This window comes from Lagenorhynchus albirostris, chromosome 3, assembly GCF_949774975.1.
Source record: "Lagenorhynchus albirostris chromosome 3, mLagAlb1.1, whole genome shotgun sequence".
NCBI lineage: Eukaryota > Metazoa > Chordata > Mammalia > Artiodactyla > Delphinidae > Lagenorhynchus > Lagenorhynchus albirostris.
Window position 1 is genome coordinate 8884448 of NC_083097.1, and position 25449 is coordinate 8909896.

Here is a 25449-nt window from a genome sequence, read left to right on the forward strand (position 1 = left end):
TTCTTGCGGAGAGTGTATCAGTGTAACAAGGTGAGGCTGGTAGTGAGAGCGCCTTGGAAAGGGTAAGTGAACTTCGTCCTGGGATGTTCATCTCCAGAGGTGGTCCTTACGCCAGCATTGCCAAGTGCCCTGTGCACAGCTCTCCTCTTCTGGAATTGTACTCGGACATTTTGGGGACAAACATGAAACTGTGCTTGTCCCTTCAGAACTGCGCTTCCTTTGTAACCGTGGTACTAACCGGGTTTGTAATAGACCACTTTCAAAATTCTTGGCCGTCAAAATTATGTCTCTTGCATCACTGAGGTTCTCAGTTTCCAGCAGAGAAGCTACTTCTGGCTGAGTTAGGAAGAAAAGGCGTTTGTTTATTAAAGAATGTGGGTCACCGTTGCTGAGAGTTGTTGAGAACCAGACTCAGGGCCGGGACGCTGCAGAAAATGCCCCAAACCACACAGCGTGTTGACTGTGGAAAGGGAATTTCTGCCACTGCCACCCAAGGGGGACTTCCCTGTCCTGTCTTGCATCACAGGCCCCTGTGTCTAATCCAGCGTGGGTGACTGATTGCGGAGCCCAGTGGAAGCAGAGACTCAGCACCTTGCAGTTTTGTCCCCATAACGGGAAGTAGTCTGTGCTCACCTGCTTTTCAATCGAGAAGCCTAAGGCAGAAAACCCCCCAAACTTAGCCAGGCGTCAGGGCTGTGCTCACACACGTCCACCTCGTCAGGTGGCAGGGCGTGAAGCTTTCCCTGCATGGAGGCGCTCCAGACTTTGAAAGCCCAGGTGCACAACGTCCTGAACAGCAAAAGAGTAAAAGGATATTGTGAGAGGCGTTCAGTGACCGTGACCTGATCACTCATTACCCCCACTGGCCAAGAACCTGGGCAGGGACCAGGGGTGGTGAAGTGAAGGGCACTTCTGCCCTTGAGTAATTGTCCAGCTAAATGGCCATCTGATGGGGCTCTGATGAACGGGTGCGCTGAGAGCCTTGGCGTGAGAACACCCCGTCTAGCGTGGTGGTTTGGGACAGGGGTCGTGGAGCGGGTGGGCATTGAGCTGGGCATTGCAGAGGTCAGAGGGAGGCCATGCCAGCCGATGCACCACAGAGCTTCAGGACCAATAGGGAGCCAGGCATGTCTTAGGAAGAGCCAAGGACCATGTGTGTCTAGGATGGGGGAGGGGTGGCCCCACGAGGAGGCAGGGGACCAGGTCATCAAGGGTCTGGATACAATGCGAGGAAATGCATTTGAGTGGCGTGAGGCTGGGTGTGTGGTGACGGGCGAGATGATCCTGGTGGGCACAGAGGCTGTTGCAGAGAGCAGAGAGGGAGCAGAAGCCGAGTGGCAGAAGGCTCAGGTCCTGGTGGTCGTGATGGTGGGCTGTAGGGGAGAGGTGGGTCTGGGCTGGCTTTCAGCCTTTGGAACGCCAGCTCAGAGGGGTGTACATGAAAGGAGCGGTGGTCGGAGAAATGTTGCCTCCACTCGGTCCCCAGGCCTTTGAAATGCTGAGCCATCTAAGTAAGAGGTCTTCACGGCAGGAGGAAAGTGTGGAGCATCAGACTTCAGTCCCTGCCGGAATACAGAAGGGATGCCAGGCGTTCCTGAGCAGCAGGGCCAAGGCATGGACGAGAGCACGAGTCTCATCCTGGAGTATGAGAAAGTACAGGAAGGCGAGGTTACTTATTGATTTGCGAGAGCTCTTTATGTGTGTAGGGATATTAGTGGTTGTTTAATACCCATGAGGCACTTTCTGAATTCTTGCCTATTTGAAAATGTTTTTATTTTGTTTTCATTCAGAAAATAAAAACTTGTCTTTTGCTTTTTTTTAAAAAAAAATTTCGTGTTGCAGAGGAATAGTCTAAGAGTCCAGCCTAATTTTTGTCTTTGTTGATACCCTGTTTCTCAGCCTATAAAGATCTCCTGCCCCCTATCCTTGAGAAGAACCCAACCAACCTCCACCACCAAAAAAAAAACCAACTGTCACTATCGTATATTTCCATTCCTGCTCTCTGTGTTTGACTTATATTAGGCATATTTTTACTTCAGGGAACACTTTTCTGTTATCTCTTTGAACACTGCATCTGCCTTGCTTTGTTTTTGCTTTCTGGGGTTCCCTCTTAGGTGTAGGTTAGGTCCTCACGTCACAGCTTTCTCTCATCATTTTTTTTTTCTTTTCTATCTTCTACTCCAGGATCTGTGGAAATGCTTCATATTTCTTCATCAGTTTGTTTTTATGCTATTCATTGGGTTAAATTTATTTTTTTCTTCATGAGAATACTTATGTCTTAGCCCGTTTGGGCTGCTATTACCAAAATACCATAAATTGGGAGCTTAAACAACAGAAGTTTATTTCTTACAGTTTTGGAGGCTGGAAGTCCAAGGTCAAGGTGCTGGACCATTTGGTTCCTGGCATGCATGTGGCATCTTCCTGCTGTGTCCCTGTATGGTGGAGAGAGCAAGATCCAGGTCTCTGGTGTCTCCTTTTATGAGGACACCAGTCCTATTGGATCAGGCACCACTCTTCTGACCTCATTTAACCTTAAGTTACCCGCACAAAGGCTCCCTGTCCAAGTACAGTCACGTTGGGGGTTCGGGGCTTCAACATAGGAATTTGGAGGAAGACAACGTTTAGTCCATAACGCTCATCTTTAAGCAGAGCCTGTGCTTCCCTGAACTGGTTTATTTAAGTCAAAGATGACACAGGTCCTTTCAAGGTTAGAGAGAGGCCCAGCAAAGGGAGAAGGAAAGGGATCCATGTGCTTTCCAGGCTCTGGGTCTGAGGCCTGGCGTGCAGAGGGAGAAATCCAGGCGGGGCTGAGGGCAGTCACAGCGGCGGCTCCCGTCCCTGGGCTGCAGGCATCCGGTGGGGCAGCGGTCTGGGCCGGCCAAGGTTGAGCACCACACACCCCTACCTGGTGTCGTTTCTGCTGGCCGCAGGAGCTGGGCGTGGGAGCACCTCAGGTCTCCTGCTTGGCTCGTGTGCCTGGGCATTGGAAACGGCATCAGTGGGTCTCCGTGCATCCCCGCAGCCCCCCTTTTCCCCTGGGGCACTGCTGGAGTTGCCCCAGGTCTACTCAAACACATGTAATGCACAGACTCATGGACTTTGAGAACGAACTTATAGCTACCAGGGGGGAAGGGTGGGGAGAAGGGATAGTTAGGGAGTTTGGGATTGACACGTACACACTGCTATATTTAAGATGGATAACCAACAAGGACCTGCTGTACAGCACAGGGAACTCTGATCAATGTTATCTGGTAGCTTGGGTGGGAGGGGAGTTTGGGAGAGAATGGATGCACGTATAGGTACGGCTGAGTCACCTGAAAGCGATCACAACATAGTTAATCGGCTCTACCCTAATATAAAATTAAAAGTTAGAAACAGAAACAAAAACAAAACCCTGTAATGCCCCATCCTTCCCTACAGCTGGCTCCTGTCTCCACTGCCTCTGACAGAAATTCCTTTCTGGAATTCTGGCCAGTGGATGGTGTCCTTCTGTGGTTTCTAGTACCGATAAGGCTTCTCCCTATTGCTTTGGTCATGGGCGGGAAACTGGGACAGGGGACAAGACTCCTGTGTTCATGGCCCTCCTGCTGTGACCTCAAGAGCGCTGGTGGTCCCCAGTGGAGCCTCCCCTCCAGACAGAGTTAGACTGGAGGGCAGTTGGCAGGACTCACATGGCTGGGGTGTGTTTAAGTGTATGGGTACCAGAGGTGAGGGCGTGGCAGGGGCGCAGGGATGTGACCCAGACCGGGTCATGCAGGAGGCTGGCAACGTGGTGGCCATCCTGGGTGCTTTCTCCACTCAGCCTTGCTGATGTTCTTATAAGCTGATCGTAGAAAACGATACACAATGTTTGGAAAAAAACAACACGTAAGCAATTAAACACATAAAGCAATTAAACTTAAGGGTGAAGATCTCTTAGCTCCTCACTCTTAGTTCTTTCCCATTTTACTTTCTAGAGGTAATAACCATTGTTAACGACTGGATGCGTAGATAAGTTCCTTTCCATCTTCTTTTATAGAAACAAAATATTGTAACGTATTTTCTCTTTTTCCTGGCTTCCACGATCCTTGGCCTATTGACTGATTCGTCCAAGTTCTGTCTGTAGTGTCTGTTTCTTAACCACTCTCACCTCTGCGTGGTCCCCGCTCCCACCACGGGGGCTCTGAACCCTGGGACACCCACCCAGGGCTTCGGGGGTGGGGGAGGCCTCCTGGCTCTGCCCACCGGAGCTTTAGGATTGAATTGTTTAGGAGGAGGGGAAGGAGGGGGAGTATGGTTTTTGTGCTACTTTAAAAGAAGTCCAATTAGAAAGCATGTCCTTCTTTCTCTTAATTGCCTCCATGTAAGGAAGCGATTTTTCCCTAATTTATTGCCGCAGGTGGAGGTCATGACCTCACGGGGCTGCTTCCCCCTCTGAGAGCAGCCTTGAGCTTGTTACTGAACCAAACTTGGGTCTACTCGCCGCAGGCAGTAAAGCCAGTGTCCTGACACCAGGTGTGGTGGAGGAGAGGGCAGCGTTCATTGCAGGCACCAAGCAAGGAGTCCAGGCAGCTAGGGTTTAAAAGGCCTGAACTCCCCAGAGGCCTTCAGGGAGAGGTTTTTAAAGACAGGGTGAGGGAGGGGGCTGTGGGGTGTGTGATCAGCTCGTGGACGCTCTTCTGATTGGCTGGTGGGAAGTAACTGGGAGTCAACATCATCAACCTTCTGGTTCCGACCCGTCTGGGGGTCTACATGCCTGTGGGGAGCATACGGTTAACTTCTCCCACCTGGTGGGGACTTTGGGATCTGCAAAATAGCTTAAAGGACATGACTCAGATTCTATGGTCTATAGCCCTTGAGGAGGAACTCAAGGGCCTTGACTTTGTGTGATGGCGAAACCATTATTAATTTGTCTGGCTTGCCTGTTTTCCTTTGTTTCTGCGTTTTCTCACTTCTCTGATTAAATTTGTTCTTTGGGAACTCGGGGGAGGCCCACGAGGCTAAAGTTTTTCTACCAACAAGAGGAAGGCAGAGGACACAGGGGGTGGTGGTCTGTCCCGTGAAGGCCTCATAGGGTCCTGCTCGGTTACAAGCGGGATCGCTGTCACCCACAGGTGGGTGATCTATGTTTTAACCCAGATTTGGTTAAAACACGGATTTCTGGGGCCCGCCCCAGGAGTTCTGGGTTGTGTAGGTCTGGGGTGGGGCTCGAGACTGTGCCTTTCAGTGAGTTCCCCGGTGATGCTGATGCCGCTGGTCTGGGGACCTCACTCTGAGAACTGGGGCTTTCCATGTTCCTATACCGAATGATGACCCAGGGTGCCTGTCAGTGGGTATAAGAGCCAGGGGTGGGGTGGGGTAGGGGTAGTTCATGGACCTGGGTGAGATGTTGGAGGGACACAGAGCTGTCACTAAATCAAAGGGAGAATAAAGGAAAGCAACTGAGCATCTGCTCATGACTTTCATGTACTGTTTGACCAAAGAGAGGCTGTTTGGGCTTTCAGCTGATAGCATCAAATGATGTCCCGTTTTAATCCAATTCCATAACCAGCTTTATTTATTTGATGATGTCTTAATTCCAAAAGATGTCTAGTAATACATGCTTACAGTGAAAAATCACCACAGAAGTATTATTATATAAAAAAAAGAAGTCCCTTTTCACTCTCCCCAATTCTCTCATTGACTGACCACGTTCCAGCTGGTTACGTTTCCAGAACTCACTCTCTCTCCTTTTAAACACAAAGGGTGTGCACGCACCTTTTATTTCCGTGAATGGGGTAATTCTGTAGAGACTGTGATTTTAATTTTTTTCACTCAGTCTATCTAGGAGATCTTTCCGTGTAGACTTGTGCACACGAGATTTCCCTGCCTCTTACAGCGGCACACCTGAGTGATGGTGTGTTCGGCGCCGTGTCCCCCGAGTCCAGTAACTGAGACAGTTCGGTAAGCCATGGGTCATCCATTCTATACAAGATCCTCTTTTTTTTTTTTTTGCTGTACGCGGGCCTCTCACTGTTGCGGCCTCTCCCGTTGCGGAGCACAGGCTCCGGACGTGCAGGCTCAGCGGCCATGGCTCACGGGCCCAGCCGCTCCACGGCGTGTGGGATCCTCCCGGACCGGGGCACGAACCCGTGTCCCCTGCATCAGCAGGTGAACTCTCAACCACTGCGCCACCAGGGAAGCCCCACAAGATCCTCTTTTAAAACAAATATTTATTCAGCAGTCACTTCATGTCCAAGGGCTGTGCTAAGTGCTGGGTCTACAGGGCGGGCAAGGGCACACGTAACCCCATCTCCCAAATTTAAAGTCTAGTGTGCACGGGTTTCTGAATGAGGCTGTTTCAGACCACGCTGGAGTGGAGCCCTTTGCGTTGATGGGCTGGGGACGAGGGGCGCATCTCTGAGGAGGGCGTACCTGTCAGCATCCCGGCTGGAAACAGGTGGAGCGGCAGGTGTGATCAGAGTCTAAGCTGAGGAATGGGTGAGGGGGCTGTGAGTAGAGGTGGCAGCAGAGCCCAGGGGCAGGCCCTGGAGAGGGAGAGAGCCCGGGAAGGCTGCCCCCAGGAGCTGGGACCTGGGGCACCTGAGCCACTCGAGGAGGGAGGTGGGCAGGGGACAGGGGCTCATACCCGCCCTCCTTCCACCGGGCCCCTGCTCAGTCACACCTGAGACTTCAGGGCTAAGGAACCCGGCAGGTGTGGTCTGTGGCGGTCAGAGCAGGGCAGAGAAGGAAAGAGAAGAAATGCACGGATAGATTCTTAGAACTCAACCGCTTCATCAAAGGACGCCCACCTTTTAAATGTGCACATTACGTAGCCCCTGCCGAGTGGCCCTTAGGAAAAGCTGTACCAATTCATATTTCCCACCACGTTCCCAAGGGTTGAGAGTTTGTCAACTCAGAATGGACTTCGCTTGCTCTTTGTGTTTCCCTGATGCTTATTGGAGCCTAGGATCTGCTACAGTGCTTTTGGGCGCAGTCTACTGAATACCCAACAAAACAAGCTTCAGCGATGAGGAAACAGTCTTCTCTTGCAACATGATGTGTCTGAAGGCAACAGTTGCGGGGTTGCTTCACCGCATGACTTCCTGATGTCAGGACCTGGAGCCGGCTTCTCAGAAATGTTCCTGACCTTTTGCCTCATGGTCCCAAGATGGCCTGGCAGCTCCAAGCAGCGTGGCTTCACGTTACAGCACAGGAGGCTTCAGGAAGGAGGAACAAATCCCTGTCCGTGTTCTGTTCTCTAAGATGGGAAAACATCCCCAGAAGCCTCCAGCACAGCTTCAGTTACATCTGCCAGGGTTGCATCACACACCCTGCCCCAGGCAAAACGAATCGCTGGCCGGGGCCGTGGAGTGACCTCAGTCACCTTTGGCCCCCGCAGAATCTGTGTGGTTAAGGAAAACTGTAAAGTGACCACATGTTTCTATTATTTGATATCGCAGCTGTGTAGCTCGTCCGAGAGTCGGGAGTGTAAATGAGGATGCAAATGCCTGGGTCTGCCTGGCCGTGTTCTCTGCGAAGTCTCACCTTCTCAGGTCCTTATGCAGAATAAAGATACAGCTGAATCTAAGTTAGGCCTTTACCATGGAGAGGATATATGAAAATAAAGCCTCAAATAATCCCTAAATCTCATTCAGCCAGTAATTTCAATTTCTACCTTACCTCCCCTAACAAAAGTATAAAGTAGGATATAACCAAAGAAATGAATTACACGCCCCGGGGATGGCGTTAGGTGTTTACTTTCTCCGTTTCTTCTTCCCCTTGAACAGAAGAGCAGGAGTAAGAGGAAGTGAGAAAACTGCAGGAGTCCTGAACGGGTGATACTATCAAGCTGGTTCAGTACAAGTAACCTCTGGTGCGTCCTTAAAACTTGTTATTCCTTGAAATTATCTTTAAGATTTTGGAGGAAATGCACTGAGAGCCAGCCTGGCATTATTCATGTCACTTGTTTGCTGGGGACAGGGTGGCAGTGAGGCTCCCGGGAGTGGCTGGCAGGCTCAGGCTGCCTGTGTGTGTTCTGAATTGTGAACTGGGTTTGGGGAGTGTCCCGCTTCAGAGGAGAATGTAGGACTTGGCCTGAGGCAGGCCAACGCCTCTTCATTGTATTTATCTTATTATCTCTACAGCCGATCACGATTTCTAGTCTGACTTCATTGTGATCTTTATGGATTTTTGAAGTGTTTTCCTTGTACTCGGTTTCTACTGTTTTAAGTACATTAGAACTTGGCACGTCTCTGAGGTTTCCTAGCATCGCCTCGCCTTTTCCCATAAACTCCATTTTTTGGAGCCTTTCTGACTGAGCACAGCAATGCCACCTCCTTCGCAGCAGCTGGCCCTGCTCCTCGGTCAGACAAGAGGAAAGCCTGTCTGTGCTGCCCGTCCCCTGCTCCCCTTGTGCATTTTCCCCTCCTCTGGATGGGGACGAAGAATCTGTTCTCTTCCTCAGTGCTGCTGGGACCTGATATTTCCAATCAACAGTTCCCTCTACTGGCCTGGTTTGGAAAAGTATATTTTGAGTACCTGGTGTCAGACCAATCAAGTCTGTAGACAACCCTAATTCCATTTTTAGGTCTGCACACGTTTATTGTCTGTTTCCTTTCCTTGAATAAAGGAATAAACAAGACATTTAGCCCATCATTGTTACCCAATTACATGTTGAATTAATAATTGTGATGGCCATGTAATCTTAGTTAATGTGGGTTATGGCTTGAAAATTAGCAACCTTTTTGATAAGTGAATTTTTTCAAGGGAGAAGTAGGAATCCTTCCGCCCTTTTACTTACTAAATATTTATTGAGCTTGCAGTCAGTTGGAAGTTTTGAACTTATGAGCAACAGTGGTGGCTGTGGGAATCCACGGCCACATGGAAATGTGGACCATGAGGCATGATGGTTCAGGTGCCTAATCCAGGCTTGGGGGACCAGGGCAGAGCTTCCAGTGGAAGGGAAGGCTCATCAGGTAATTGGGTAGAAAGCAAAGAAAGAGTATACCAGGCGGGGAACTAGCCTGGTGCGAAGGCCACCAGATTAGAGAAAGTGTGGTACACGGCTGAATTAAAAAGAGAGTTAGGATTAAAGAGTCGAGGAGAAGGGCATTGGTGCAAGAGCTGAGGATGAAGCAGGGATATAGGGGAGGAAAAATAACCTTCTCTCTACCCTTCTGGGTTCCCAACTGAGACCCCTGTAATAAAAGACTAACAAGAGAGGACCGGACATCTGTAAACACGCATGTATAAATGGGGGACACCCAGGGAAAAATGAATAACTCAAGGAAGTGGCTTAGAACTCTGGTTTATACATCATCTTCCATAAAGAGCAATACATTTGTGGAGAAATGACAGGACAAGGGAAAGCAGTTTTTGAAGAGTTCTCATCACAAAGAAGAAAAACCATCCCCCCCCCTTTTTGGTACCTATATGAGATGATGGATGTTAACTAAACTTACTATGGTAATGTTTCACAATATATGTAAGTCAAATCATTATGCTGTACACCTTAATTTAACACAGTGATATATGTTAATTATATCTCAGTAAAACTGGGGAAACATAAAGCAATAAAATAAGAAAATGTATGTCCTGCTTTTAGGCAAATGGGGGAGGACAGGGAACTTTTCTTGTAATTGCTTCTTCTCAGTTGCCTTCAGCTCAAAATAAATGTCAAAGTTGCATGTTTTGAGGTGGCATATTCTGCTGCCCTTCAGAGAGCAGGGTCAGATAAAAAAGGAGCTAGCTGGTTAAAGGGTTGAGACTTCATCTAAAGAGTAGAAACCATGACGGGTTTTAAGTAGTTGTTGTGCTGGTCAGAAGAGTTTCTTGCTAGGAGTGTGGAGAATGGGGCAGAAATCGGACCAGGAAGTCCAGGTAGGAGAGGGGTGGACCCCAGGAAGGATGTGGTGGCCCTCATCTAGGTTAGAAGTGGGGATGGAGAAACATGGACAGGTTTGGAAGATGTTTAAGAGGTGGCATTGGCAGAATTCCATGATACTTGGATGGGGAAGGGATTAGGGGAGGGCTGAAGAGAAAGCCCAGATTTCTGTCTTGGGCACCTCTGTCAGTTATTGGTGGTATTCATCATTGAATAAGGAATGTGGGTGAGAGGAGCAGGTTTGGAAGAAACATGTTTTGGGTTTGATGTGTTGAGTTTGCTTTGTTGGTGGGATGCCCAAGATGAAATATCCAGTAGAGATATTTAGGTAAGAAACTCAGAAAGAGAGATTAGCTAGCAATAAGTGATCTGGAAGTTTTAGGATGATAACTTGATCCATGAGAGGGGATAGGATCACCAAGGGAGAGTGTAGGGGATGAGAAGAGGGCTTAGTCATACGTCTGAGGAACAGTGGCATTTCAGAAAGCAGAGAACTGAAGAATTCACAAAGAAAATTGAGTGGCTGGAGAGAGAGGAAGAAAAGCAGAAGGGTGAGCTATCAGGACATTTGCAGAAAGTGTTTCCAAAGGATGGAACAAGCAAGTGGTAAATGCTACAGAGATGTCTAGTAAGATGGGAACTGACTAGTAACCGTTGGATATTGCTAAAAGACAGTCATTGGGGAATGATGGAAGACGGTTTCAGGAGAATTGGTGGGGGGTATAAGTAGCAAGAGTGAGAGTAGAAGACTCTGGAAGTTAGCCTGAAAAGGAGTGAGATGATTGGTGGTGGGTGGCGGGAATACAAAGACAGGTCCTGGGAATTATTGTTGGTCACTGCAATGAACTGGATGTTTATGTCTTCCCTCCAAATTAATATGTTGAATCCTAATCTCCAAGTGATAGTAATAGGAGGTGGGGCTTTGGGGAGGTAATTAGGTCATGAGGGTGTAGCCCTCATGAATAGAGTTAGTGCTTTAATACAAGAGACTCCAGAGAGCTCCCTCACCCTTTTTTCCATGTGAGGACACAGCAAGAAGATACCCTATGAACCAGGAAGCGGGCTCTCACCAGACACTGAATCTGCTGGCATCTTGATCTTGAACTTCCCAGCCTCCAGAACTGTGAGAAATAAATGTTTGTTGTTTAAGCCACTCAGTCAATGGCAGTTTCTTACAGCAGCTTGAATGGACTAAGACAGTCATATATATTTTAAGATGGGAGACCCTTGAGCATATATACCAGCTTACTGCTGCATGACCACCCCCAAACTCTAGTTTAAAATATGTTTATAGTTGATGCATCTGCGGATGGGCTGGGGATCGGCTGATCTAGACTGCCTTTGCTCGTGTGTCTGTGGGTGAGCCGGACCATTCAGCCGGGTCTGCTCTGCTCCGTGCATTTCTCATCCTCTACCTGGGACCATTGTATCAGCCTGGCACGTTCTTCTTAGGGAGATAACTGAGGCACAAGTGTAGAAGGAGTCCCACCAGTGAGTGTGTTTCAAGCTTTTGTTGGCATCATGCCTGTAGATGTCCTGTGAGCCAATGTTCTTCTTGACAGAAGAACTTAGAAGCCACGTGGCAGAAGGCAAGGTGAGGAATTTAGGCCGTTAATACAATCTGGTGGGAATGAATTTGCAAGGCGGGAGAGGTTGAAGAGAAAGAGGAAGTAGTTTGTAACACAAATATATTCCCCAGAAGTAGATGGGGAATGGCTTTAAAGCACTGCAAGGGGAGGAGAGATTGGCATCTTTAAATAGGAGAAGAAACACCCTCCTTTTCACTAAGAGGGATGTGGGGAAGTTTTGGGAGTGATGGGGGAAAGTTGAGGGGGTTCCCTTGTGGTTTCAGTTCCCTCTATGAAGTAGGAGGTGTGTCATCTCCTGGGAGAGGGGTTTGCTGTGAGGTAGGTGACTTAAGAGTTGGAAAGTTTAAAATTCCCCCCTTGGGGTTTGGGGGATTGTTGCTCAGTGGAAATCAAGAGTGGATATGATGCTTCTAAGAACATATAGATATTAACCTTTTTTCTTTAAAAGCATGACAATGAACTGAAGGGAGCTTTCCTTTTCTTTTGTAACATAGATAGCTTGAAAGATAGTCCAGCTTGGCTACCATGGACTTCTATCCCCTGTACACTTTCAGAGAAAATGCCATTGGCCATCCAAAGCAAGGCCAGAACCCTGGGGCTGGGGTGGTACCAGGAGTCATCTTTGACTTTTCTCTTTCTGTTACTTGGCTCAGCCCAATAATCACCAAGACCTGTTCATTCACTTCGCTCTGAGTCAACAACTCCTCTCTACCCTCCGGCCCTCCCTGGGGGCTGGCCACCATCTCCTCTGTCCATTGCACACCCACTTGGTGAGCACCCCGCCTCCCCCACCGCTGGTGAGTCTTGTGGACGGTGTGGACGGGATCCACACCCGGCAGCCAGTCAAGAACCATCGTCCCTACCTTGCAGTCTTATCGAGTGGCCCTAGCCTAGATCTCCCTTTCAGAAGATGAACTTTTGATTACAGAAAAACTGTAAAGATTGTGCAGAGAATTCCCGTGTACCCCACACCTGGTTTCCCCTTTCATTAGGCTCTTACACTAGGATGATACCTTGCACAAAACAAATAAACCCATATCGATGCATTTTTTTTGAATTTTATTTTACTTTTTTTATACAGCAGGTTCTAATTAGTTAACTATTTTATACATATTAGCATATACATGTTAATCCCAATCTCCCAATTCATCACACCACCACCACCACCCCTGCTTCCCCCCTTGGTGTCCATACATTTGTTCTGTACATCTGTGTCTCTATTTCTGCCTTGCAAACCAGTTCATCTGTACCTTTTTTCTAGATTCCACATATATGTGTTAATATACGATATTTGTTTTTCTCTTTCTGACTGACTTCATTCTGTATGACAGTCTCTAGGTCCATCCACGTCTCTACAAATGACCCAATTTCGTTCCTTTTTATGGCTGAGTAATATTCCATTGTATATATGTACCACATCTCCTTTACCCATTCGTCTGTCAGTGGGCATTTAGGTGGCTTCCATGACCTGGCTATTGTAAATAGTGCTGCAGCAAACATTGGGGTGCATGTGTCGTTTGGAATTATGGTTTTCTCTGGGTATATGCCTAGTAATGGGATTGCTGGGTCATATGGTAGTTCTGTTTTTAGTGTTTTGAGGAACCTCCATACTGTTCTCCATAGTGGCTGTATCAATTTACATTCCTGCCAACAGTGCAAGAGGGTTCCCTTTTCTCCACACCTTCTCCAGCATCTGTTGTTTGTAAATTTTCTGATGATGCCCATTCTAACTGGTGTGAGGTGATACCTCATTGTAGTTTTGATTTGCGTTTTTCTAATAATTAGTGATGTTGAGCAGCTTTTCATGTGCCTCGTGGCCATCTGTAGGTCTTCTTTGGAGAAATGTCTATTTAGGTCTTCTGCCCATTTTTGGATTGGGTTGTTTGTTTTTTTAATATTGAGCTGCATGAGCTGTTTATATTTTTTGGAGATTAATCCTTTGTCCATTGCTTGGTTTGCAAATACTTTCTCCCATTCTGAGGGTTGTCTTTTCATCTTGTTTATAGTTTCCTTTGCTGTGCAAAAGCTTGTAAGTTTCATTAGGTCCCATTTGTTTATTTTTGTTTTTATTTCCATTATTCTAGGAGGTGGGTCAAAAAAGATCTTGCTGTGATTTATGTCAAAGTGTGTTCTTCCTACGTTTTCCTCTAAGAGTTTTATAGTGTCTGGTCTTAAATTTAGGTCTCTAATCCATTTTGAGGGTTTTTTTGTGTATAGTGTTAGGGAGTGTTATAATTTCATTCTTTTACATGTAGCTGTCCAGTTTTCCCAGCACCACTTATTGAAGAGGCTGTCTTTTCTCCATTGTATATTCTTGCCTCCTTTGTCAGATTAGTTGACCATAGGTGCATGGGTTTATGTCTGGGCTTTCTATCCTGTTCCATTGATCTGTATTTCTGTTTGTGTGCCAGTACCATACTGTCTTGATGACTGTAGCTTTGTAGTATAGTCTGAAGTCTGGGAGCCTGATTTCTCAAGCTCCGTTTCTCTTTCTCAAGATTGCTTTGACTATCGGGGTCTTTTGTGTTTCTACACAAACTGTAAAATTCTTTGTTCTAGTCCTGTGAAAAATGCCATTGGTAATTTGATAGGGATTGTATTGAATCTGTAGATTGCTTTGGGTAGTATAGTCATTTTCACAATATTGATTCTTCCAATCCAAGAATGTGGTATATCTCTCCATCTGTTTGTGTCATCTCTGATTTCTTTCATCAGTGTCTTAAAGTTTTCTGAGAACAGTTCTTTTACCTTCTTAGGTAGGTTTATTCCTAGGTATTTTATTCTTTTTGTTGCAATAATGAATGGGATTCTTTCCCTAATTTCTCTTTCTGATCTTTCGTTGTTAGTGTATAGGAATGCAAGAGATTTCTGTGCATTTTGTATCCTGCAACTTTACCAAATTCATTGATTAGCTCTAATAGTTTTCTGGTGGCATCTTTAGGATTCTCTATGTATAGTACCATGTCAAACAGTGACAACTTTAATTCTTCTTTTCCAATTTGTATTCCTTTTATTTCTTTTTCTTCTCTGATTGCCATGGCTAGGACTTCCAAAACTATGTTGAATAATAGTGGTGAGAGTGGACATCCTTGTCTTGTTCCTGATCTTAGAGGAAATGCTTTCAGTTTTTCACCCTTGAGAATGATGTTTGCTGTGAGTTTGTCATATATAGCCTTTATTATGCTGAGTTAGGTTCCCTCTATGCCCACTTTCTGGAGAGTTTTTATCATAAATCAGTGTTGAATTTTGTCAAAAGCTTTTTCTCCATCTACTGAGATGATCATATGGTTTTTCTTCTTCAGTTTGTTAATATGATATATCACATTGATTGATTTGCATATATTGAAGAATCCTTGCATTCCTGGGATAAATCCCAGTTGATCATGGTGTATGATCCTTCTAGTGTGTTGTCGGATTCTGCTTGCTAGTATTTTGTTGAGGATTTTTGAGTCTATATTCATCAGTGATATTGGTCTGTAATTTTCTTCTTTTGTAGTATCTTTGTCTGGTTTAGGTATCAGGGTGACGGTGGCCTTGTAGAATGAGTTTGGGAGTGTTCCTTCCTCTGCAAGTTTTTGGAAGAGTTTGAGAAGGATGGGTGTTAGCTCTTCTCTAAATGTTTCATAGAATTCACCAGTGAAGCCATCTGGTCCTGGACTTCTGTTTGCAGGAAGGTTTTTAACCACAGGTTCAATTTCATTACTTGTGATTGGTCTGTTCATGTTTTCTATTTCATCCTGGTTCAGTCTTGGCAGGTTATAGCTTTCTAAGAATTTGTCCATTTCTTCCAGGTTGTCCATTTTATTGGCATAGAGTTGCTTGTAGTAGTCTCTTAGGATGCTTTGTATTTGTGCGGTGTCTGTTGTAACTTCTGTTTCATTTCTAATTTTATTGATTTGAGTCCTTTCCCTCTTTTTCTTGATGAGTCTGGCTAATGGTTTATCAATTTTGTTTATCTTCTCAAGGAGCCAGGTTTTAGTTTTATGATCTTTGCTATTTTCTTTGTTTCTATTTCATTTATTTCTGCTCTGATCTTTATGGTTTCTTTCCTTCTACTAACTTTGGGTTTTGTTTGTTCTACCTTCTATAGTTCCATTAGGTGTAAGGTTAGATTGTTTATTTGAAATTTTTCTTGTTTCTTGAGATAGGATTGTATTGCTATAAACTTCCTTCTTAGAATGGCTTTTGCTGCATCCCAGAGGTTTTGGATCATCGTGTTTTCATTGTCATTTGTCTCTAGGTATTTTTTGATTTCTCTTTGATTTCTTCAGTGATCGCTTGGCTATTTAGTAATGTATTGTTTAGCCTCCATGCGTTTGTGGTTTTTTTACTCTTTTCCCCCTGTAATTGATTTCTAATCTCATAGCATTGTGGTGGGAAAAGACGCTTGATATGATTTCAATTTTCTTAAATTTACTGAGGCTTGATTTGTGACCCAAGATGTGATCTATTCTGGAGAACGTTCCATGTGCACTTGAGAAGAAAATGTAATCTGTTGTTTTCAGATGGAATGTCCTATAAATATCAATTAAATCTATCTGGTCTATTGTGTCATTTAAAGCTTGTGTTTCCTTATTAATTTTCTGTCTGGATGATCTGTCCATTGGTGCAAGTGAGGTGTTAAAGTTCCCCACTGTTGTGTTACTGTCCATTTCCTCCTTCATAGCTGTTAGCATTTGCCTTATGTACTGAGGTGCTCCTATGTTGGGTGCATATGTATTTATAATTGTTATATCTTCTTCTTGGATTGATCCCTTGATCATTACGTAGTGTCCTTCCTTGTCTCTTGTAACATTCTTTATTTTAATGTCTATTTTATCTGATATGCGAATTGCTACTCCAGCTTTCTTTTGATTTCCATTTGCATGGAATATGTTTTTCCATCCCCTCACTTTCAGTCTGTATGTGTCCTTAGGTTTGAAGTGGGTGTCTTGTAGACAGCATATATATGGGTTTTGTTTTTATATCCATTCAGCAAGCCTGTGTCTTTTGGTTGAAGCATTTAATCCGTTTACATTTAAGGTAATTATCGATATGTATGTTCCTATTACCATTTTCTTAATTGTTTTGGGTTTGTTTTTGTAGGTCTTTTTCTTTTCTTGTGTTTCCTGCCTAGAGAAGTTCCTTTAGCATTTGTTGTAGAGCTAGTTTGGTGGTGCTGAATTCTCTTAGCTTTTGCTTGTCTGTAAAGCTTTTGATTTCTCTGTCAAATCTGAATGAGATCCTTGCTGGGTAGAGTGATCTTGGTTGTAGTTTCTTCCCTTTCATCACTTTAAATATATTGTGCCAGTCCCTTCTGGCTTGTAGAGTTTCTGTTGAGAAATCAATCAGCTGTTAATCTTATGGGAGTTCCCTTGCATGTTATTTGTTGTTTTTCCCTTGTTGCTTTTAATAATTTTTCTTTGTCTTTAATTTTTGTCAGTTTGATTACTATGTGTCTCAGCATGTTTCTCCTTGGGTTTATCCTGCCTGGGACTCTGTGCTTCCTGTACTTGAGTGGCTATTGCTTTTCCCATGTCAGGGAAATTTTCTACTATAATCTCTAAATGTTTTCTGGGGTCGTTTCTCTCTGTCTTCTCCTCTGGGACCCCTATAATGCGAATGTCACTGTGTTTAATGTTATCCTAGAGATCTCTTAGGCTGTCTTCATTTCTTTTCTTTCTTTTTTCTTTATTCTGTTCTGTGACAGTGAATTCCATCATTCTGAATTCCAGGTCAGTTATCCGTTCTTCTGCCTCAGTTATTCTGCTATTGATTACTTCTAGTGTATTTTTTATTTCAGTCACTGTATTATTCATCTGTGTTTGTTTGTCCTTTAATTCTTCTAGGTGTTTGTTCTTTAATTCTTGTAGGTCTTTGTTCACCATTTCTTGCATCTTCTCAATCTTTGCCTCCATTTTTTTTCTGAGGTCCTGGATCGTTTTCACTATCATTATTCTGACTTCTTTTTCTGGAAGGTTGCCTATCTCCACTTCATTTAGTTGTTTTTCTGGGGTTATATCTTGTTCCTTCATCTTGTACATAGCCCTCTGCCTTTTCATTTTGTCTCTCTTTCTGTGAATGTGGTTTTCATTCCACAGGCTGCAGGATTGTAGTTCTTCTTGCTTCTGCTATTTGCCCTGTGGTGGATGAGGCTGTCTAAGAGGCTTATGCAAGCTTCCTGATGGGAGGGACTGGTGGTGGGTAGAGCTGGGTGTTGCTCTGGTGGGCAGAGCTCAGTAAAACTTTAATCTGCTTATCTGCTGATGGGTGGCACTGGGTTCCCTCCCTGTTGGTTGTTTGTCCTGAGGTGACCCAACACTGGAGCCTACCCAGTCTCTTTGGTGGGGCAAATGGCAGACTCTGGGAGGGCTCACGCCAAGGAGTACTTCCCAGAACTTCTGCTGCCAGTGTCCTTGTCCCCATGGTGAGCCACAGCCACCCCCTGCCTCTGCAGGAGACCCTCCAACACTAGCAGGTAGGTCTGGTTCAGTCTCCCCTGGGGTCACTGCTCCTTCCCCTAGGTCCTGATGCCCACACTACTTTGTGTGTGCCCTCCAAGAGTGGAGTCTCTGTTTCCCCCAGTCCTGTCGAAGTCCTGCAATCAAATCCCACTAGCCTTCAAAGTCTGATTCTCTAGGAATTCCTCCTCCCATTGCCGGACCCCCAGGTTGGGAAGCCTAATGTGGGGCTCAGAACCTTCACTCCAGTGGGTGGATTTCTGTGGTATAATTGTTCTCCAATCTGTGAGTCACCCACCCAGCGGTTACAGGATTTGATTTTATTGTGATTGTGCCCCTCCTACCGTCTCATTGTGGCTTCTCCTTTGTCTTTGGATGTGGTGTATCTTTTTTGGTAGTTCCAGTGTCTTCCTGTCAATGATTGTTGAGCCGTTGTGATTTCGGTGCCCTCGTAGAGGAAGTGAGCGCACGTCCTTGTACTCTGCTATCTTGAACCAATCTCCTCAATGCATTTTTTTTTATTAACTAAAGTCCATTTTTTTATTCAGACTTCCTCAGTTTTTCCCTAATGTCCTTTTTCTGTTCCAAGATCCCAGTTAGGATCCCATGTGACATTTTGTTGTCATGTCCCCTCATGCTCCTCTTGGTTGTGACAGTTTCTCAGACTTTATGACTTTCACAGTCTGGGGAGTGCTTGTCAGGTACTCGTCAGGTAGAGTGTCCCTCAGTTTGTGTGTGTCTGGTGTTTTTTGCATGATTAGAGTGGAGTTGCGGGTTTTTCAGAGGAGGACTACAGAGGAAAGTGCCATTTGCATGACATCATATGAGGGGGTTTGTTAAAGAAAAATTCAATGACACCTGTTAGAGATGGTCAGGCAGACTTTATTCAAAAATCATCTCGATAGGTATGATTTTGCACCAGGGGAGAGGGTTTTTGGGATTTTGCACCAGGGGAGAGGGTAGGCTCAACTCCGACTGCAGCTGGATATGTGGGTGTTTATAGACAAGGAGCAGGGTGGGGGTCTGGGGTGGGAAATGACTAAGAGGAAACATCAGGGAGATTCCGGCCAAACCGACCTCACAAGATTCTTGCTGAAGACAGGCCAGGGTGATCGGATGTCACCTGGGGGCTGGTGGAGGATGAGGAATGACCAGATAGCACGGTGGGGATGAGGGTGGTTCTCGTTAAACTGAAATGAGATTTTACAAGGAAGGGCCCAGATGGGCCTGGGGAGAAGATTCAGGAACCTGAGTGAAGTTTGATCAGGCGGAGAATCTTTGTCGGCACAGGCTCTGGACATGACCGTTGACCCTGATCACCGGCTGAGGTCATGCTGGCCACTCTCGTGAGATTACCGCTCCACCGCCCTCCCCAGCACAGTCTGCTCTTTGGAGGGGAGTCTCTGTGCACAGCCCACAAGAGGACGAGTGGGTGCTTATGTGTCACCTCCTTGGGAGTGGAGCAAGTGCATAAGTTTTTTTGGAGTTTTTCTGCCCAGAAATTTGTCTGTTAGGCCCTTTTTATACACCACCTTATCTCCTGTCATTGTCACAGTTGTGAGGTTGATATTATCTCCCATTTTCCAGATGTGGAAACAGAGACTCAGTGAAGTTGACCTACCTCCCCAGGCTCACCCAGATTTTAAGTGGCAGGCTGGGAGCTTGAATTTGAGTGTTCTCAGAGCCAGCTCTCTTAAGTACTCAGTTCTCTGTCTGCATGGCCATTTAGTTACTCCACTGAAGCTATGTCATCAAGAATTAACTTATTCCCTGGGCCGCTTAAGCCCTTCTCTTAGGCAGGGTAAGGCTCATGGGGTCGGTGGAGGACGTTCTTTAGCTCTGTGTGGTCAGCCCGCTCGTTAAGTCCACTCTGAGGACTTCAGGAACCAAATCCTATACCATACGGTCAAAGTTGGACTAGGCTCAAACTAGATTTCCATATGGGGCACATTCTGTTATGCAAGGAAGGCTGTGTTCTTCCTATCATCTATCTATCTATCTTACTGAAGAAAAAGAAAAAAAGCTCCTTTTTGGTTAATTGGCATGATTTAAAGAAAGGTTGGGCTTCCCTGGTGGCGCAGTGGTTGAGAGTCCGCCTGCCGATGCAGGGGACACGGATTCGTGCCCGGGTCCGGGAGGATCCCACATGCCGTGGAGCGGCTGGGCCCGTGAGCCACGGCCGCTGAGCCTGCACGTCCGATGCCTGTGCTCCGCAACGGGAGAGGCCACAACAGTGAGAGGCCTGCATACTGCAAAAAAAATAATAATAATAAAATAAAAATAAATAAAGAAGAAAGGTTAATATCTATTCAGGTTAATATTTATTCATTCTTAGCAGCACTGGGTCCATCCTTGATTTCAGTTGAGCGAGGTTGTTTCGTGATAACAGGTATTGTGCTGTCACTCTGGGAAAGCCAGTGGGGAGCTGAGAGTGATTTCACGGGTCACTGGCAGCTCGAGCCTGTAGTCAGTAGTCAGAACGAGTGGACTGCACGTTGGTCTTTCTGATCTCTACATAACATGCAGAACAGGTCTGTATAATGGGCCGTTTGTTTCGTGGATGGTCAGTTTTTTCTCTCCCCGCCGGTTCAGAGTGTTTAGGATATGTCGGTGCAAAGGACATCGTGCTGAAAATACGGCGGCCACGCTCTTTCGCGTTTTTGAAGAAACAGCTCCAATTGCAATTCGTTTCACTATGACCCTGGCTAAATCTAACTGACAGGTGCTGCAAAGTGTTTAGCTGGACGACAAACCCAACTGAGATCAAAGGACTCCCCTCCCCCGCCCCTGCTCCAACAGTTTAGAGCAGTTAAGCTGCTTTGGGCACCTGACAGCCAGCATCGTCCCCTGGCGGGGGTGTGCTCTGTAAAGGAGAGCAGAAAGCAAAGTGGTGTGAATGACTCAAAAAGTGTCAGCTGCTGGTTGGAACGTGTGAGTCACAGAGCGGGAAGGTCCCTCCCATTTGCTTCTGGCTTGTTAACCCCCGGACACGATCATATTAGTCAGTGCTTAAATCAGAAAGTCAGAAAGCTACATGATTTTTGCGATGAGTTCAGGAGGTGGGCTGAGGTCCATGGTGAGGGGACAACACTGCTTCTGGAGGAGCCCACACTCTAGTTTCTGTTGCTTGTTTCATTTTTAAGTTGGAAGTTGAGGAGAAGGATGCACTGTTGCTTGGCCAGCAGCCTCCAGTGTCTGGGTGCCATTCAAGGAGGGTAACTGGGTCCCCGCCTGCACTCTGTCTGTCTTGGTCGGCGTGCGATGGGGGGTACGGAGCTCCCGCCGTGGGAGGAGTTACTGGTGGGCGTGCACAGCACTGGCAGGACCCGGATGGAGGCCCAGGGGACGTCGCTACGGCAGGGGAGGGGTGGGGTCTCCACGCTGCTGTGCTGGGGGCCTCCGCTCCCTCGGCCTCCCAGTCTGCAGGGCAAGGGGGGCTGCATCTCGGGAGCACCTTGCGTCCTATGGCTGCCCGCCCACCGGAGGAGGCCTCACCTCCTCTGCCATGTGTCCAGTCTCACCCATTGTGCTTCCTGATAGCAGCCGGGGACGGAGCCTCAGGGGTCCTGGCTTCTCCGTGGTGCAGAGGCCTCCCTGCGAGGAGCTAGTGGTGCCCAGTTAGCAGCAGAAGTCGCAGTGCAGTGTCCACCAGGCGTCACACCTGCAGCCCTGACAGCGGGGCTTCCGGGGGACATGTATGGGGTGGGGATGACGGCGGGATTTCCGAGCCAGTCCTCGGCGTGTAAGGTTGGAGGCTGGGTCCCCAGGCCCTCCATCCAGGCTCAGGTGAGAGCTTCTGCAGACTGCCCACCCTCCCGGGGTGTGTTAGCCGTCACGATTAGGGCCAGGATGGAAATGGCAACCAAGAGGCAGGCTGGCGGGTTAGGGGTCAGGGAGAAGGTAAGCAGGAGAGGAAGCCATCTCCCACCTTGGTCCTGAAATCTGAGCCTCTAGGAAGTGGCTCTCAACAGGGGTGATTTTGCCCCCATAGGGGATATTTGGCAACGTCTGGACACATTTTCGGTTGTCATACCTGGGAGGGAGGAGGGGTATGGTAGCTACTGGCATCTAGTGGGTAGAGCCCAGTGCTAATCGTCCCACACTGCACAGAACAGCCCTACAACAAAGAATAATCCGGCCCCAGGTGTCAGTAGTGCCAAGGTTGACACCCTGCTCTAAGGGACTAAAGAGTCGAGGGGGGGAGGGTGGCGTGTCATTTCACTCGAGGACTTAATAGATGTGGCCAGAGGGCTTCGGGCAGCATGGGCATTTGACCCCAGAGCTCTTTATGTGGCACAAGAGTCGTTTGAGGATCTTTCTCTGGGTGAGCCAGGAGCATCCTGGGAACACTGCTTGTTACGTGATGTTCTCCTTATTCACCGCTATCCAAGCGTGCGTGGGCTTTTTGAAAACCCTCTGGGAGTGAGCAGAAAATCAGGCCCTTTTTTGGAAGTGCGAGACGATAAAGGGGAGAAATCTATATTCTGAAATGAATATTCTTACCTGCTCGGGTTTATGGATAAGGGTCTGGGTAGCAATACTCCCTGGGTTCCCTGCCTCTGTGTGTGTGTGTGTGTGTGTGTGTGTGTGTGTGTGTGTGTGTGTGTGTGTGTGTGTGTGTGTGTGTGTGTGTGTGAGAGAGAGAGAGAGAGAGAGAGAGAGAGAGAGAGAGAGAGAGAGAGAGAGAGAGAGAGAGAGCCTCTGAGCGGTGATAGGGTGGCAGTGTGCACTGGCATATCCTGTTGTTATGATGATGAGGTACAGACTTTCTCCTCCCTGAGGCTCTGGAGTTCTGGGAAATGGCTCTGAGGTTCATCTTCTGTTTTGCATCGGCGTCTCCTGCTGGGCGCCGACAGCATGCAGGGCCTCCCCACTGACCAGCCAGCGTCTGCGTCAGGCCAGCTCGGGTTTGCCCACGCCACCCCCGCAGTGTCCCTGCTCCCCACATTCCCTCCTCAACAGGTTGATGGGACAGCTGGACTTGCAAGTGGCTTGGCAGGAGGGAATAATGAACCAGAGGCAGCAACGGCATGGCTGGGGCAGGGCCCTCTGTCTTCTCGTTTCCTGGACTCCTGGGAATTATTTTTTGCGGCCTGAGAGGCAAACACACCCCCCAGAGCGGTGCACCAGGCCACGTTTCCCTCCGTCTGTGTAGGAAGGCCGCTGGAATGCCCGCTCTTTGTGGAGTGTGCTCCATACATGTGTGCATTTCTCTTTGCAGGGCACGTCACCATCACCAACTACTTGTTGAACTATTTCCCCGGTCTTGACCTTGAAAGGAGGAACGTGTTTGGCTTCACGGCCCTGATGAAAGCCGCCATGCAGGGCCGAACGGAGTGCATCCGAGCCCTGATGCTAGCAGGTACGTCCCCACCTGTCCCATGCAGTCCCAGGGTCCCGGGAAATGCTGAGTTGGCTCTTTTAAAGATACGTGTTGAAGGAATGAAACCCCCCCAGAGAAACCAAGCCTAGTGGATGCAGCAAAGAAACGTTTCTTTGTTGAGATGTATGGCTGTCATCATCGGAGTTGAAACTAAAACAAAAGCTCCGGCCCGCTCGCGGCGCGCATGCTCCGTGCGGGGCTGCTCCAGCTACACGGGGTAATGAGCGCGGGGCGGAGGGGGCTGGCCGAGCCGCGCTTGCTGGGGCCCGGGGCTTGGCGGCGGCCCTGGGGCGCTGTGCGCGGCTGCGGAAGGGGCGGCGGCGAAGGTGGTGGTGGCCAGCACTGTGCGCGCCAGTGTGGCTCTCTCGCCCGACGCGCGCGCCCGGTCTGTCCCCAGGGCCCTCTGGAGGTGACTCGGGTGGGCCGGGCCGGGCAGGGCGGCGTTGCCGGTTGGGAGGGCGGAGATGAGGCGATGAGGAGACAAGCCGCCGCCGCTCTCTGCCTGCCGCCGCCGTAGCGGAAGTTCGAGCAGGAGAGAGGCCAGCTGTACCCCTGCCGGGTTGCGAACCCAGAGGAGAAGGAGCCGCCCGAGAAGCAGGCCAGCGCCGCGGGGAAAGGAGGCCGCCCGGGTTCACGGGCTGCAGCGCTTCCTCTGCGGACGCCGCACTAGGCGACGCCGCAGAGCCGAGGAAGCCGCCCCCGGAGCCCCCGCCCGCCCGCCCGCCCGCCGGCGCCGTCTCCGCGCCAACTCGGCCGTAGCCGCGGCCCGGGCAGGAGGCGGCGGCGGCCGGCGAGGCGAGGCGGCCCACGCCCTGCCTGTCAGGCCACCGGCCCGGCCCGTTTCGGCCCGCGGGCCGCCCCCGCTACGGAGGCGCTGCCGCCGGGGCCATGCCGCAGGCGCCGCAGCCGTACGAGTTCGTCAGCGAGGAGAACAGTCCGAAATGGCGGGGACTGTTGGTCTCGGCCCTGCGGAAGGTTCAGGAGCAAGTACATCCCAATCTCTCAGCTAATGAAGAGTCTCTCTATTATATTGAAGAGCTGATTTTTCAGCTGGTTAATAAATCATGCATGGCCCAACCAAGGACTGTTGAAGATGTGGAGGAACGAGTTCAAAAGACCTTCCCTCATCCAATGGATAAATGGGCTATTGCCGATGCATAGTCTGCCATAGAGAAACGAAAACGAAGAAATCCTCTTACTGCCTGTGGACAAAATCCATCCTTCATTGAAGGAAGTTTTAGGGTACGAAGTGGACTACCATGTGTCCCTGTATATTGTGGCTGTACTAGAGTATATCTCAGCTGATATTTTGAAATTGGCTGATAATTATGTATTTAATATCCGACATTATGAAATATCCCAACAGGACATTAAAGTGTCAATGTGTGCAGATAAGGGTTTTTTTGTTTGTTTTTTTTTGGCGGTACGCAGGCCTCTCAGTGTTGTGGCCTCTACCGTTGCGGAGCACAGGCTCTGGACGCGCAGGCTCAGCCGCCATGGCTCACGGGCCGAGCCGCTATACGGCATGTGGGATCCTCCCTGACCGGGGCACGAACCCGTGTCCCCTGCATCAGCAGGCGGACTCTCAACCACTGCGCCACCAGGGAAGCCCTGCAGGTAAGGTTTTGATGGACATGTTTGATCAGGATGACATAGGCTTGGTTTCTCTTTGTGAAGATGAACCTAGTTCTTCAGGTGAATTAAACTACTATGACCTTGTCAGAACTGAAATTGGCAGAAGAAAGACAGTATCTACGGGAACTAAATATGATCATAAAAGTGTTTTGAGAAGCTTTTATTTCTGACAGAAAGCTGTCTAAACTTTCTGATATTGAAAAGATTTTCAGTAACATTTTAGCTATACATGAATTGACTGTGAAACTTTTAGGTTTAATTGAAGACACAGTTGAAATGACTGATGAAAGCAGCCCTCATCCCTTAGCTGGAAGCTGTTTTGAAGATCTGGCAGAGGAACAAGCATTTGATCCTTATGAAACATTATCACAGGATATTCTTTCACCAAAATTTAATGAACATTTCAGTAAGTTGATGGCCAGACCTGCAGTGGCTCTACACTTCCAGTCCATTGCTGATGGTTTTAAAGAGTTCGTTATGTCCTTCCACGCCTTATGCTGGTGCCAGTATATCATTGTTGGCACTATTTTGAATTATGAAAGCAATTGAAAGTATGTA

General features: G+C 47.8%; 1 protein-coding gene and 1 pseudogene across 2 annotated transcripts in view; both read left to right on the forward strand.

Annotated features, from left to right (window-relative positions):
- Window positions 1-25449, forward strand: part of ANKRD33B (ankyrin repeat domain 33B) — a 93821-nt gene that overhangs the window by 47065 nt on the left and 21307 nt on the right. For both annotated transcript variants that reach the window (XM_060146872.1, XM_060146871.1), the window contains exon 3: window positions 23095-23235. In XM_060146872.1, coding sequence (XP_060002855.1) covers window positions 23095-23235 — 141 coding nt within the window. The remainder of the gene's footprint in view (window positions 1-23094; window positions 23236-25449) is intronic.
- LOC132517973 (son of sevenless homolog 2-like) lies at window positions 24168-25430 on the forward strand (annotated as a pseudogene).